This window comes from Ostrea edulis, chromosome 5 (genome assembly GCF_947568905.1).
Source record: "Ostrea edulis chromosome 5, xbOstEdul1.1, whole genome shotgun sequence".
Taxonomy (NCBI): Eukaryota; Metazoa; Mollusca; class Bivalvia; order Ostreida; family Ostreidae; genus Ostrea; species Ostrea edulis.
Window position 1 is genome coordinate 77,794,783 of NC_079168.1, and position 15,732 is coordinate 77,810,514.

The window sequence follows — 15,732 nt, forward strand, 5'->3', positions numbered from 1 at the left end:
TTTTTGTAAGGAGAATATGGAAATAATTGTGCATATTATTACTTTTTGTGAAAAAAACCCTCAACCATTGTGGAGCGAGTTGAGCCTTCACATTTACAGAAAGACAAATGTAAGAGTTGGTTTCAATGTGTCAAACATAATTTTTGGTGAAATTCCTTCCTTTATGCTTTCATAACAAAGTATTTAATTGTATTAATCTCTATGCCAAATTTTTTATTATTATTTGTTTTAAGGATTTTTTTTTAAAAATTGGGTTGGGGGGGGGGGGTGTTGAAATAAAAATAAAAGTTATGTGTGTATGTATGACCATGGCACTACTAAGCCTTCAAACTTCATATCACAAATTATGGATTCAGTATTTAAGAAAATATCTAATTCAGTAATAACAAGGATTTAAACGTTGAAAATGTTCAGATTTTCAAACAAGGAGGAAAAAGTCAATCCAAACTACCTTCTGCTTTCATTATTTGGTTCAAAAGATGTGGTCAATAAAATCAATCCAAATTTCTGAAAATGGGCCCTCTTCAAAAATGTAAAATTTAACAATCAAAATAAATTATACAAAGTGAAAAATCACTGGTAGGAGCTTTGCTGTGGTTCAGAATTGTATAAGTATAAGTTAGAGTATATTAAGTGAAATCTTAATGGATAAGAAGGGGCGGAGCGAACGTTAGTGAGCGAGCCCCTTCTTATCCAATAAGATTTCACTTAATATACTCTAACTGGCTTAGAATGTAACCTAGTTTTTCATTGGCTGGGAACATTTACAATGTCATAAAATTTATTTTCAAATAGCCAATCACAGTCAGTCACGTGATATCTCTCTGTTGGGAATTCTTAATGAATAAGTGAGCCACTTAATGAACAACTTCTTGAAATCTGATTGGTCGACAAACTAGGTTATATTCTAATGGTTGTTTCAATAAAGACCTCTCTTGTGGATAGTATTCATGTATGATGGCCACATTCCATGAGGAATTAAGTAAAGTTTATCACATTTATCAATTAATACATCTTCAATAAACTAACATTTCTTAATACATGTAATATTCATAAACAAAAAAAGAAAGTGATGTAATTTCAATTAAAAATAGCACAACCTTTCCAAATTGCTTTGCAGGATATTTCAATAGCATCATTCTCAAAACAATTTCAAGTCTCATCTGAATAGCATACCATAAAAACATAAAGATGACATTTTCACTAGAAGAAAAAAAAAAAAAAAAAAAAAAACCGGGGAAAAATACAAACAAACAACCCAACACCAAAACCACAAAAACACCCCTCACCCAAAAAAACCAAGCTCTCCAAAAGTAAACACAAATATACATGTATATTCATGAAATATTTTTCATAAATAAAATCTTCTTTGTACATTTTTAAAAAATTTTGGTTTTGTTTAGCTAAGAAAATGTTCTATAATCGTAATGTAACAGAGGTTGTAGTAATTGAAAACCACATCATCATCACACACAGATATGTAAAATTATAAAATAAACCAATCATTTTTTTTTTTTCAAATTAAGTATCATTCTAAAATTATAAAACTAGATAAAAGATCTATGATATGCCTTACAGAATCATGAAATAAATAAAATATGAGAATATTCCTATTCCTCTTATTTCATTTATGTATGCTTTATATTTGATGAGGGTGCATGGAATCAAACCAATTTCCTGAAAATGGGCCCTCCTCAAAAATTATAATTTTTAACCATAAACAGAAGCATATACAGTGAAAAACCACTGGCAGAAACTTTATTGTGGTTCACAATTGTATAATGGTTAATAATACTTAAATCTTTTCTGCGGACACTGTATTTATGTATGGAGGCAAAAATCCATGATGAACCAAGTTACAGAGAACACCTTTTTGAATAAATAAAAATGCAAGTTGGAACAAATTGCAATAATAATCACTCACAAAATAAGGATTCACTCAAATTGCTACTTAAAATGATACATATACTTATTCACATCAATATACAAGACACCACTCACTTCCCAGTAACACTGTCTCAATCAAGTCACATTTGGAACACAAGTTTTACCTCAAAACCATTTTAAACATGCATAAATTTCACAGAATGCAATCAAATGTAATAAAAGGAACAAACAACTCACAAAATACCTATAAATTATCTACCAATGCTACCCACATTTAAACACGAAGACCAATGTCACAATTCAAAACACCCATGTCAGCCATTTTGTTTGTCAAAATAGAGCATCCATTTTGTTTTTCTGCAGTTACCTCCTCTTGACCAAAATCAATTTAAATACTTTAATTTTTAGAATGTCCCATCAACATAATCAACACCATCCAACAAATAAACTTCATGATGTAACATAGTACATGATCACTGAACTACAATATCTTGTCATATTTTTATTTTAGAAAAAAATATGTAAATGGACAGTTTCAACAAGGGCTATTTCTTGTGCAGGTTATTCAATTGTGATGGAAGGAGGCATATATCTAATCAAAATTTGAGTATATGCAAGGTAAGTTGACTTTTATTAAAAAAAAGAAGAAGAAAAGCTTAACCAAAATATACTACGAGAATTCTCTAACTTAACTTCCTAGCAACAGAAATTGGTCAAATTAAAGGAAGATTTGAATCCTTATAACATTCATTCACACCTGAAATATACATGTATGTGTATATGTGCACGTTTCATGTCATTTACACATTTTGAAACAGAAATGATAATTACAACTGAACTTCATTGAAACTAATATTGTGTAACTGAGTAAAGAAAACAATCAAGAAAATAATTATATATGATTGATTAATTTAGTAACCAACTTCATTTTATTTACTTGCTTTCTACTCTCATGTGTAACAACGTATCTTAATGTGACTCATCCAATATTTTTCATACATAAGAATTTTTACCATATTCAGACAGTTTCTTCTCACAAAAAGTCTCAAAATGGTGTCAAAATTGCCCAGAGATTAAATGATAAAACTTGGTTTCGACTTTAAGTTGTATAATAAATTCAAAATAGTAGCAAAACAAAGCTAATATGTTACAAAAACCTAATTCATATAAGGCTTTTTTTTTATTGAGTTGGTTTACGGATCCGCCACACTGATTTTTTGATGTTGGAAAAAAAATAAAATGGTTTTTCACTCCTTTTTATATTTCCAACGCTGTAATTTTTCCTTTTCACAAAAAAAAAAGAAAGAAAGAAAAGAAAATAGATTCCGCTGAACTGGATATTTGGACAGACGCATCCGTCAAAATCTCGGGACAGTCCATAATATTCAGAGTCATATGTGGAATATCAGTCAACTTCAGCCGGTGCTAACAATTATTCTGCACCTTAGTAATAATGCTTTTTGCTTCCAATAAGTTATCTGTTTATGAAACTAACTTCTAATTAGCATTAGTTATGCATTGCATACCATTTAGATATGTAAATCCCAGAATAAAAACAAACACTTGTTTTCAGATGGCATCCTCGACGTACGTTAGGTTACACTAATCGCTTAAAGAAGTATAACCCTACCTGACCTTACCATGCATACATTTTGCCGAGGATACACTTTTAACTTCTTACTAATGAATTTCAAAGAAATATTCTTCATAATTAATATGTGTAATTCTTCATATATTGAAGGAGGTTGAAAACATATTTAACATTATTGAATTCATTCATTGTATAAAATTTGTTGACTACCAACAATAAATTGATCTGACCTATATAAAATTCAGAATTTTTTAATAAATGTTTATAGGGTTCATGAATTTTATTTATAACTTTACTTGACTTCATAAATATGACTTTAAAACTTAAAAGTAAATTTTTAGACAAAATATATGCTTGGTAAGGTCAGTCAGGATTTTAGTACTTCAGGTGATTAGTGCGTCCCTATATATACGTCATGGATGCCATCTTTTGAATGGAAAAATGATGTGGTTCTTTTATTTTGGGATTTACATAAATAAACGGTAAACAATGGACAAAAGTTAATTTAATAAACAAATAACATTTTTGAAGGAAACAGCATTGTTGCCAAGGTGCACAATAGTCACTATATACCACCGTCTTAAGTTGACAGTGAAGAGAATATTAAAGTTGATAATAAAACATTGACCTCAAATCAAGTTCATTTTTATTACATAACATTTTGTCATTTGAACTTTTTTTTTTTTACCTCCTCCGAACGGATTTGAAAATTTTGAAATCCGTAAACCAATTAAAAAAAAAAAAGGGCTTAAATATATGTGTAATTTTTCAAACATCAAAGAAATGGACATTGAAAAATTCCCAATATCCGAAAATGTTGATGATTCCCCAAATCAAAAGGACATGAAGTTTTGAAATTTGTGTGGAAAAAAAACCCTGCACACTTAAAATGACTCCTATATTTTGCATATATATTGTTAGATACAAAAATTATATACTTTCATCTTCACAATTACTAAATTGGTACCAGTAAAGTGTTAAAATACTAAACTTGATCTCCTAATCTGTCGTGGCCATCAAATACATTTATGTTATGAATATTTTACAAATGTAAAGTTTTGATGGTGAATATGCATGGATTTTATTATACATTAAAATTTCTTTGAAGATAAAATGGCAATTGAATTTACGTGTAAAATGAAGTTGTGTATATCTACAATGATCTACGTGATAACCAGGTATTACACATTCTATAAATTTATGCAAGACTTTTAAGAATGATTTAGAAAAATATGATAAAAAAATGTTTGGATTATCCTCAGAAAATTGTCAGACACTAAAGTTAAAAATGCAAATGCATAGATTTCTAAACAGTACTTAATCTCTCATATTTTACTTCCCTCAAGAATAGAAGTTAACCTTAAAACTTACCCTAAAGTGCAATTGACAATCTGCACTACCATAATTACATACATTGTATCTGGTACGCAATGTTATTAGGTTAAGGATACTTTGATAGAGATACTTCCAGAATTCAAACCTTGGTACAAGAAAATTCTGGCAAAATGAATGATTTTATGATATAAAATTAAGTATAAAAGCATTCAATTGAAATATATATATAGATATTTGTATACTTTATATACATGATTGTATTATAGTCTGTATAAAGAGCATTTGTCGATGGAAAAAGAAATAACCTCACATCTGAATAAGAAACTAACCTTAACATTCTACTTTCGATTGTGATGTAAGTTGATAAAACATATCTTAAATCAAATGCTGTTTTCATCATGCAATCAAATAATTAATTTAAAATGTATTTTTTCATTTCACTTTGTTCATTATTGTAAAAAAATAATAATTCATTTTCTAATTTCAAATTCCTAATTTTCATTTCCATATGCTGTTTGTTGAGATTCATTTGCTCATCACATGTCACATAGGATAGTGCATGTATCATAATTCTTGGTCTAACTTTACATTAATAACCTCACATGCATCGTACACTATAAAGAAAACTTACATTGTACTGCATGTAGTCTAATAAAAATTCAAGACGTTCAACATCCATAATTCAATTATGCAAATTATTGAGCAAAGAAAATATCTGAAAAACCTATTTCAAGAATTACTAAACATTCAATATTCTAATCCTTTTCACAACTTTATTCCTAACATGTTCACTAAATATATGACAAATCAATCTCTGCAGGTATGTTCCAAAAATACATGTTTTTCTTATCAATTATGTGAAAGGTTCAGAATATTTCTTGCTTAAGAAAATGCAAGTATGTATTATTTCACATTTAGAATTAAGTCTTCCCACCTCCATGTTCGCATAGTGGTTGCAACTAAATCAACAATTAAAAGCACTATATTGTGATAATGAAATAAAAAGGCATGGTTTAAGTAACTCCAAGAAACCATATATATTTTATTTTCATTTAAATTATTACAAATTACCTAATAATTCTACTGATAAGAAATGGGTATCACCAAATATAGAATAATTTTTTTTTAGTAATGCATGTACACTCCTTTTAAAGTTGAAAAAAAAGAAAGAAGAAAACACTCAAAATCCACCATATTTCCCTTATTCTATTCTATTGAAAGGGGGGGGGGGGTACTTAAATCAAACCTATTTCCTGAAAATGGGCCCTCTTTATAAATCAAAAATTCTACAATCAAACAGAAGCATATTGAATACAAAATCACTGGTACAAAATTTATTGTGGTTCAGAATTGTATAATAGTATTTTATATAACTTGAATCTCCTTGCGGACAGTGTGTATAGTCCACATTCTGAAATCAAGTTGTAGAAAACACTTTTTTCTTAAATCAGTTATATTCAAAAGGGCATAAAACATTTTTTTTAAAATAATAATGATCATCATGAATAAGGAACCAGACAAATTCATTGTTAACAAATATGACAAACATAATTTTGTTAATATGCAGGTCAACCCCCACATCCCAAATGATATAGTCTCAACAATGACATTCTAAAGAAAAGTTTTATGTCAAAAGCATAAAAATTGTGTATGAATTTCACAAACATATAATTAAATGCTGCAAAAACAACAAATAAATTGCCAACTATTTATAAAATATCTGCTATGGCCACTCGTATTTCAATCAAAAGTTAATGTTACACTTCAAATCTCTATGTCGGCCATTTTGTTTGAAGCATCCATTTTGTGCATTGGTAGTTACCTCTCTTGATTAAAATAAATACTCACAATTCACTGAAGGTGGTATTGCTTTAAATCATCAACATTTTAAAGACTGTCCCACAAATTCAATCCAACAAATAACATTAACTCTCAACAACTTCATTTTGTATGCTCTCCAAACAGCAATAGCTACAAATGCAGACATTTCAGAACAGCTAAAATTTTACAGATTATTAATGTATGTAAAAATGAAAATGAAATAAAAGACTGAATCAACAATTAGGTACATTATTCTATGTCTAGATGCACCAGACTTTTTCCAAATAACAGCACTAGGTTTTGAATATTCTCTAACTACATTATGTAATAGAATGGTGTGAAATAAAAAAAAAAATATATATTAAAAGAATAAAAATTATGTATAGCATAATTGTGGAGGAAATAGAATTTTGAAAAAAAAAACATACCATACATGACTTACAGAGATTTAAGTATATGTGTAAGTACACATCTGGTGCTATTGGAGACAAAAATCATGGCAATATTTAGAGAAATCCAAGACCACCGAGTCTTTAAAGTACCTAATATTAAAAAGAATAATGTGCATCATTTAAATGATTTAAAATATCAAAATAGTAACATAACTGGATGGAAACAATGTCTAATTGAGATTTATTCCAGTGAACCTTTTCCTTTGTGATAATCTACCTATGGAAATCTACATAAAGACAATCATTACCATGATATCCATTATCTTTTGATTCTTAAACCATTCTTCTTGACCATCTATGTGTCCCACTGACTTACAAAAATGCTTTAACGAAGCCTAGTAAAAAGCAATAATTCAGAGCAAGTCATATCTAATAGATTTTGATTCGATCATCACACACATCCCAAAATGTAATTTCTGTATCTCAATTGATATTTCAATATTTTATACAGAAAAGAAAAATCATTACATAATATGAAATGCAATTAAATTACCATTATGATTCAAATTCAATGAACATTAAGTAAATCTGTTTTACACTATAATCTTTGGAGCTTTAGATATGCAATGTCTAAGAAGTTCAACATATCTCAAGAAGTAAGAATAAAAAATGAAATCAATGTATGCCTTTAGATAAGTAAATTCTGTGATCTACTTGGTAATACATATAAATACTAATGAGAAGCCCTATTTACAAACATGCTCTCATTCCTTAGATCGCCTCAATTTATCTGGAATTATCAAGAAAAATATATTTCAACCTCCACAATATATACTACTTATATATTAAAACGACTGAATGAAAAAAACAAAACAAAAAAAAACCCATATCAAGTCCTATCAAAACTATATAAATCTAAACAAAATTTAATGGAAGATATTAATACATGACGCACATCCTTGTTTCACCTCCAGTCATAGGGCTGAAACAATTAATCGCGGTTCACTCGAACCGCGATTCACAACATTCGGTTCAATTTTAGGTTCAACATCTTCAAAGTTCGATTCGGTTAATGTTTACATTTTTTCTGGAAATAAAGAATTCAACACGGATTTGGTTTTTTACCTTACAATTTATTACAACAAAAATGGCGGACACTAACTCGGGAATCGTGATTAAAAACCCTCCGGCAATCTAAGGTCCCCTGTATGGAAGCATTTTGGTTTTAAAGAGAACGGAACTGTGGCAGTATGTAGATAGAATTTGTTTCACTGAAATAAATTACCAATGATCTTGGATATTTTATAGCATGTGATATAATAAAGACCATATTCCGTTGTTGAAAACAATGATTTTCAGGGGGAAAATGAAATAAAAACGTGAAAGTTGTGTATTTTTTTTAATTGTTTATTAGAGTGTTTGACAACTATTGAATTGAATCGAAAATAATCGAATTGTGGCCTAAGAATCGAAAATTGAACCGAACCGGGAGGTACCTGAATCATTTCAGCCCTATCCAGTCAACTTAAGATTCTAGGTTAATTCTGTACAGAAAGGGCCATTCTGAATGTGACTTTTAAGGGTTTTCAAAATACATTTTGTCTAACATTTACCTCCCTTATTTGAATTGAAGCACGGCTTTTGAAGGGTGGAAATCAAAAGAAACTGATAATTTTGTTGGCAACATACTCCCTTTTGTTAAAAAACATTTGTTTACTATCATTAAAGATTTACTAAACATATATTTTTGAAGCTTTTGAGAATATGAACAATGACATTACATGGGGGAAAAAAACCCAAACAATTAAAAACACCTTAAAATCCATTTAAATTATTAGCATCATTTTCCCCCCAATAAGAAATACATTTCTTTATGAAAGGAATTAGTTCAATCCAATTGTATGTGCACCTCAAAATCCATGTTGACAATATATCGTATTTAAAGATCTTTACACACACACATGTATGCAATAACTCATATATCTGAGATCCTAAATATAAATAATTTGGTGTTTTTCAAGAATGAATCATTTCTAAGTCTACTTTTTATTCAAATATGTTATAGTTTTAATCTTCAACGATACTCCCATAATGTACTTACTACGCCCTACCTGCAAGTTCACAATAAAAGCAATTTCCCCTTTGATTTCATGACACCATTAAAAGATATGTATTCCATCAAAAGGGGACTCATCGCATGAAATTTAAAACATTTCCCTCTTAACAGTACCATAAAAAATATGATAGCATAATCACGCTCATGATTTAAGAGTTATCAAAACTAAGAAATAAAGCAAAGAATGAAAACAACTGCATTAAATGATCTTTTTAAATACTATATATATGCATTCTTATTCCAATCAAAACATTTATGCTAGATGAAATAAAATGCATCAACATGCCACAGTGTCTTTACAGCTAATCATTGTGGCATTCCATTGTACAGCCTTCAAAACTATCAAATATCATTTCCTTTCTCATAACCACAAATTAACAGCAAAATTAATGTAAATAATGTATGTAAGAGACAGTTCACTCTTAAAGGAGCAAACACTGCAGCAAATGCCTAGAATTTCATTCTTTTGATGGATACAATATAAGGACAAAAAAAATCATTAAAATATGTCTGTAATTACGAGGTAATTGCAAAAAAAGAAAGAAAGACATCCAATGTACTGTGACATTTTCTGTACTAATCAGATTGTGATGAGGAATACACATACATAATGTTCATGGCCATGTAGGTATTGAAAGCAACATTTTCACCTTTTCCCTGAAAAAATCTAAGTCCAAATACATGGTAATTTTTCTAAAATGGGTCCCATTCAAATTCAATTTTACTGAAGGTCACATCAAAGTCAATGCACTACTGACTTCATATCAACACGAATTAGACATGTTCAAGATCTATTATACACATATATTGCCAATTTATTTTTTAAATTGTAAAAATCAAGCATGAAAGTATCAACAAAGCCTTGCAAACTATGGATATTTTTCAACATATTTTTCATATTAGCTTAAAAAATAATTGTTAATTTGACGCTATATAGCACAGGTAAATCGGAAATAAGCAGTACATTACATATATTGTCATCAAAATCATGCATAATTGAAGATATTTCGAATATCTTACAAGTCTTCCACAAATTTTCAATTTTTCCAAGATGGCGTCCGATGTGCACAACGTCGCAAAATTCATTTTCTGGAAGCAAAACTGTCGTCTTCTAAGTTCTATCTGTAAATATGCTAAAACGAAACACATTTCTCATAGAAAAACATGAATATGAACCAACCTTGCTCATAATGACTGGTGCATTGCCGGTGACATGGCTTCGCGTAACGGGTTGTACTGCGGTAAAATCGAACAAAATTCCTTTCTAATCACGTGTCATGCTCACGTCATGAGTGTTCCTAAACTGCAAAAAACACATAAACAATCACTTAACATAAAACTACCCCAAAATTAGCTAAAAATAACAACTTTTGGAAATAAAATACGAACCTCTAATGAAGGCATGGTGTGTCCAAGTTTATTTCACATTTCGAAGCGAAGACTTGCTGATACTACGGCATGACGAAGGAAAACACGTTCAAATGCATATAAAGAAATGCAAAAAAGAATGCAAGTTACACTGAGCACAAAATCAAGTCTGTTTTACCGTTTTGCTCTTCATTGTTTACATTTTTCTTTATCACAACCTCCTCAGACAGTAATCAACAAATATGGCTGCTGACGAGGTATTCAAAGCGGTGCATTCTGGGTAATGATATGCTAATGATATTTTTGGGAAAGGTGTGACAACATCGTTCGAACATCATCATCTCTATTTCGTCCAAATCCCACAAAAACATATGGTTTATTATGGAAAATATTTTATTCTTAATTCTGTGGAAATCTTTATATGATAGTTACATGGTTACTTTGTTTAAAAATATCTTTAACGGTAAAAGTATACAATGGGTTCAGTAGTGTAGTGGTTATCACGTTCGCCTCACACGCGAAAGGTCCTGGGTTCGACCCCCAGCTGAACCATAATTTTTTTCCCCCAACAAGGTAGCTCGTTACACTAAATTTTTATTTAATAACTTGTTAAAACACCTCCTATGAAGTATGATTTCACCATCGAAAAAGTGATACAAGCTCTCAAGTATTTTATATGATTTTTTTGTGATTTATCCCTGAATGATAGAAAAGGTACTTTGTTTGCAAATAAGATACTCTAGACAGAGTCCAAATGTCGCTGTGATTTCATGCATAATATGAATATCTAAGAAAACAGGCCTATTGCCTAAACGACTCAGATGGACGTTCTAATTTTTTAAATAAAAAAATATTTATGAAAATTGAAAACGTTATTTGCATGCTGATATTTTTTATATCTTCGGATAAAATCTTGGAAACATATGTCAGTTAGAAAAAAGATATACCAGAAAAATTTATTTTAAAAGAAATTGAAATGAAATGGTCAAAATTCAGAAATATTACGATTTTTCTGATTTGATCCAAGCCCGATGGGAATTATAAAAAAGGTAGTCATAGAAAACATTGTAATCAGACAACCACATTCCTTTGATGTAAAATGGTTTACAAATTAAACGAATTTATTAAGGAAACTAATTTCTTGATTAACAGTGCATACAATTAGCAACAATATGATTATTTTAGTAATTTCTATCAATTTTGATCAGTACTTTTTTCTCCAGTTTGAATATAGTGATAATTATATCTAAACTATGGTCAGTTCGTTTCAAATTCTTTTTATAATATATTTCTTTGATAAATTTCTTTTCTAACTGAATGTTTTCTGAAGATTTACATGTATCCGTAGATTAAAAAAGTATTAACAAATAACGTTTTCAATATTTTTTCTAAAACAAAAACAAAAACATAAACAAAAAACCAGAATGTAAATATCTTAATCTTTTATGCATGTTTTCAAGACTTACTTGACTTAGTCCTCTTCGTCCCTTACGGAACATAGGGCTGAAACAGTCATCCTCCATCTAACTCTGTTTTGAGCAATTTGTTTGGCTTCTCTCCAGATGGTTCCAATGTTATCTAGTTCTTTCAGCCTTGTTCTTCTCCAGCTGTGTGTTGGTCTCCCTCGTCTCCTGCATCCCTGTGGATTCCAGTCCAACGCCTGTGTTATGTTGTTCACAGGTTTTCTCAAAGTATGTCCAATCCACTGCCAAGATCATTTTTTAATTTGTTCATTCACTGGGTCTTGCTTTGTTTGAATATAGAGGTTCTTGTTACTAATGGTTCGAGGCCACCATATTCTACATATATAACAAAGACAATTGTTGACAAACACCTGGATTTTGTGTTGGAGTCCTTTGGTAAGTCTCCAGGTTTCAGACCCATAAAGTAGAACAGATTTTACGTTTGTGTTGAATATTCTGATTTTTGTATTTGTAGAAAGTACGTTGGATTTCCATACAGGCTTTAGCATGGCAAATGCCTGTCTTCCTTTGCTTATCCTAGAATTAATGTCTTTTTCCGTTCCACCTGTTTTGCTTACAATACTTACCAAGTATGTAAATTGGTCTACTTCCTCAATGTCTTCACCTTCAACTGATATTGTTACCCCTTTCCTGGTCATAACTTTCATTATTTTGGTCTTCTTGATGTTAAATTTCAATCCGATCTTTATCCCCTTTTCATATAGTTTCTTGGTTTTGTCTCTCATGTCTTTTATACGGTGGGGTAGCAATGCTAGGTCGTCAGCAAAGTCTAGATCCTCAAGGTTGTTCACCATTGTCCATTGTATTGCTCTCTTTGAATCAAAGGCCTGTCTTGTAACCCAGTCAATTACTATCAAAAACAAGGTAGGTGATAGAAGGCATCCTTGTTTAACTCCAGTTGTTACTTTAAATGATTCCGTTAGGTTTGAATCATGTATTATTTGTACATTGAAATACATGTATTCATATAATGCTTTTATCATGTTGACTATTTTAACTGGCAGACCTTAATGTCGTAGCAACTTCCACATTCCATCTCTGTTTACATTATCAACAGCTTTCTCAAAGTCTATAAAATTTATATATAGTGAGGACTGCCACTCTACAGATTGTTCGATGATGATTCTGAGTGTAGCAATTTGGTCTATGCAGCTTCTGTTTTGTCTAAAGCCAGCTTGTTATTCCCTGAGAATCTTGTCTAATGCATTTTTAATCCTGTTCAATATTATACATCTCTTAGCTTCTCAACATTGTATTTTGTACGTTTGTTTTCTTTTTCTCTTTTGCAAGTTTGATTTTAACTTTAGCTATCACTAAATGATGGTCTGAGCTTACATCTGCACCCCTAATTGCCCTCACATCCTGTAATGAGTCTCTCCATCGTTGACTTATCATGATGTGATCAATCTGGTTCTGGTTTTTCCATCTGGTGATTCCCATGTTGTTTTATGTATATTTTTATGTGGAAAAATTGAACCACCTATCACAAGTTCATTGATCTCACAGAACTCAGTCAGTAATTCTCCATTTTCATTCATTTCTCCTGCTGCTGCATGTTTTCCCATAACTCTCCCCATTGGCGGTGTTTTGGCCTACCTTGGCGTTCATGTCGCCCATTAAGATCTTTATATCACGTTTTGGGATATTTTTCCAAACTAGTTCTAACTGTTCGTAAAAATGTTGTTTATCCTCTACTTCTGCCTCATTTGTTGGTGCATAACACTGTACTATGGTAAAGTTTTGACCACGAGCATTAAATCTGGCCCATATAATTCGTTCATTTACAGGTTCCCGTTCCATTAGGCTGTTCTTTGTTTGTTTAGAGATCATGATGGCGACTCCTTTGGTGTGATGGTCATTTTCATTTGGATTACCAGAGTAAGGATGGTCTCCCCGGTCGCTAGTGTTACAACTCCACTTTGGTTCCATCTAGCCTCATTAATTCCAAGGACACTTATATCATAGTTCCTCATTTCTTTTGCTATTTGCGCACATTTACCAATTTCATACATGATGCGCACATTCCATTGTGCAACTTTAATGACTGTTTTCGGCGAGAACAGAGGTTGCAGTGTGTTATACGTCATTCGTTGTCTCGCATGTCGGTCTACAGTTGCTGTGTTTAAGATACCTGCTGTCACATCCCTAACAGGGCAAATGGCAGGATTTTTGACTGCTTCAGTTCCTGTAATCCGCGATTTTCTACAGGATTGGGTGATTGACCCAATGCCAAACTCCACTTCCAGGAGGGCCAGGGGTTTATAGTCAACCTTCCTCTAGATGAGCTGCTTTCCAGAGCTAGTGACTCCCAGCCAGCCATGTTTTCATATCTTGCATCAAATCACAGCGAAATTTTGACTCTCTTAGTTGCAAACCAAACACCTTTTTTTATCATTCCGGAAAAATAAAATAAAATAACTGAGAGCTTGTATCACTCTTTCGATGGTGAAATCATACTTCATAAGAGATGTTTTAACGAGCCAATAAATTAAATCTTAGTGTAATGACAAGAGTTTAAAAATTAAAAAGCCATTATAAACATCAGAGGATAGCTAGTGCAAGATATATATTTATTATTCGCTACATAAAAAGTTATTTCTAACACCATATCATTAAATTCTCAACCTATCAGAAGCGAGGCCTGTAAAGTATGCAGATCTTGTTTGTTCCATAGAGGTGTTCACCAGTAATCTGCCATGGCAGATCAAAATATATTAAAGGTCATGTCACAGTTGAGAAGTTTATAATTTTTGAAGACTTTTGTTTCGTATATTTCTATGTAAAACTTCAAACCTTGGTTCCAAGGTTAAATACCTTCTAGGAATAAAACTTGAATCTATATCAAACAAGGGAGTTTTTATTCAAAATTTGACTATCCTGATTCAGAGGTTCTGAAAAAAACATTTGTAAGCTCCACTCTTTTTCTCATTCATCTCCCCTTAGAAGGAGACACATCTGCTTATTTCTACAAACCTGAATCCCTGGGCCGTTATGAAATGGGAAAAGTTAAAAAACAGAATGCAAACAGGCCACCACATTACAATGACAATACTCACTGCATTTATCAAATATGCATGGAGGGTGATTTTAATAGATTTGAGAAGAATAAGATCATCTAAGTGAAGAAATAGCCCAGGTGAGCTAAATGTTGGTATTACCATATGATAAACCGTATTACGAATTCAATGATATATAGCTGTTCTATTGAAATGGTAATTAAGTTAATAGTTATTACGAGATCATTAATATATGTCATAATTATGGACAAAATCATGAGGCAGAAAATCATTATTACAACTTATGATAGTGTAACGTGTGTCCAGTCACTATTTATCTGTGGATACGTACCTGGTTACGCTCGGGATTCTGCAGTGCATGATTTACAAGAATGCCTGTTGTCTATAAGGCAAGAAACGAACTTATTCAATATATTTATGATGATTATTTCAACACATTTACATAATCAATACTACAATTCGAATTTCAAAAGCAAGAAAAATTCAACAGGGATTTAACCAACTTTTTAATTCCCTAAATCCAAAATCCCTGGACAATTGGCCTCTACCAATGGTTCAGGCTATAGACCTGAGGTCTCTTACCAGCTGATGTCTCCCGCTCACTTTGACACTGGGGTACATACTTATTCAGCCTTTATTGCCAAGTGTCAAAGCTACGATGGTTGATCAGTTAGCCAACCTAGACCATAAGGCTAATTCAGCCCGAAGGTAGCATTTCACC

At 31.3% G+C, this 15,732-nt stretch overlaps 2 protein-coding genes and 1 non-coding gene across 7 annotated transcripts in view; 1 reads left to right on the forward strand and 2 right to left on the reverse strand.

Moving 5' to 3' along the window:
• LOC125651709 (chromodomain-helicase-DNA-binding protein 1-like) overlaps nt 1–10,788 on the reverse strand; it is a 43,535-nt gene extending 32,747 nt beyond the window's left edge. For 2 of the 5 annotated variants that reach the window (XM_048880425.2, XM_048880427.2), the window contains exons 1-2: nt 10,532–10,770; nt 10,163–10,445 (exon numbers count right to left, since the gene is read on the reverse strand). In XM_048880425.2, the coding sequence (XP_048736382.2) occupies nt 10,163–10,291 (129 nt within the window). In that variant the 5' untranslated portion in view covers nt 10,292–10,445; nt 10,532–10,770. Of the gene's footprint in view, nt 1–10,162; nt 10,446–10,531 lie in introns of all 5 variants that reach the window. The other 3 variants (XM_048880426.2, XM_056166277.1, XM_048880424.2) reach the window with 3 other exon arrangements.
• Nucleotides 10,789–10,989: 201 nt separating this feature from the next.
• Nucleotides 10,990–11,062, forward strand: Trnav-cac (transfer RNA valine (anticodon CAC)). The gene has a single exon. It is a non-coding gene; the product is annotated as a tRNA-Val (tRNA).
• A 919-nt stretch (nt 11,063–11,981) lies between these two features.
• LOC130055019 (uncharacterized) lies at nt 11,982–12,788 on the reverse strand. The gene is made up of 2 exons (XM_056166169.1): nt 12,456–12,788; nt 11,982–12,170 (listed from the first exon to the last, which is right to left on the reverse strand). The coding sequence occupies exons 1-2, from the start codon at nt 12,786–12,788 to the stop codon at nt 11,982–11,984; spliced, it is 522 nt and encodes a 173-aa protein (XP_056022144.1).
• Between the last annotated feature and the right edge of the window lie 2,944 nt (nt 12,789–15,732).

Bases quoted from the DNA above. Each gene is read 5' to 3' on its own strand.
- LOC130055019 (XM_056166169.1), bottom strand. From the start codon at position 12,788: ATGGTGAACAACCTTGAGGATCTAGACTTTGCTGACGACCTAGCATTG. The intron at 12,171-12,455 runs GTACTTTCTACA...AACATAACACAG, and splicing joins AGCCTGTATGGAAATCCAAC to GCGTTGGACTGGAATCCACA.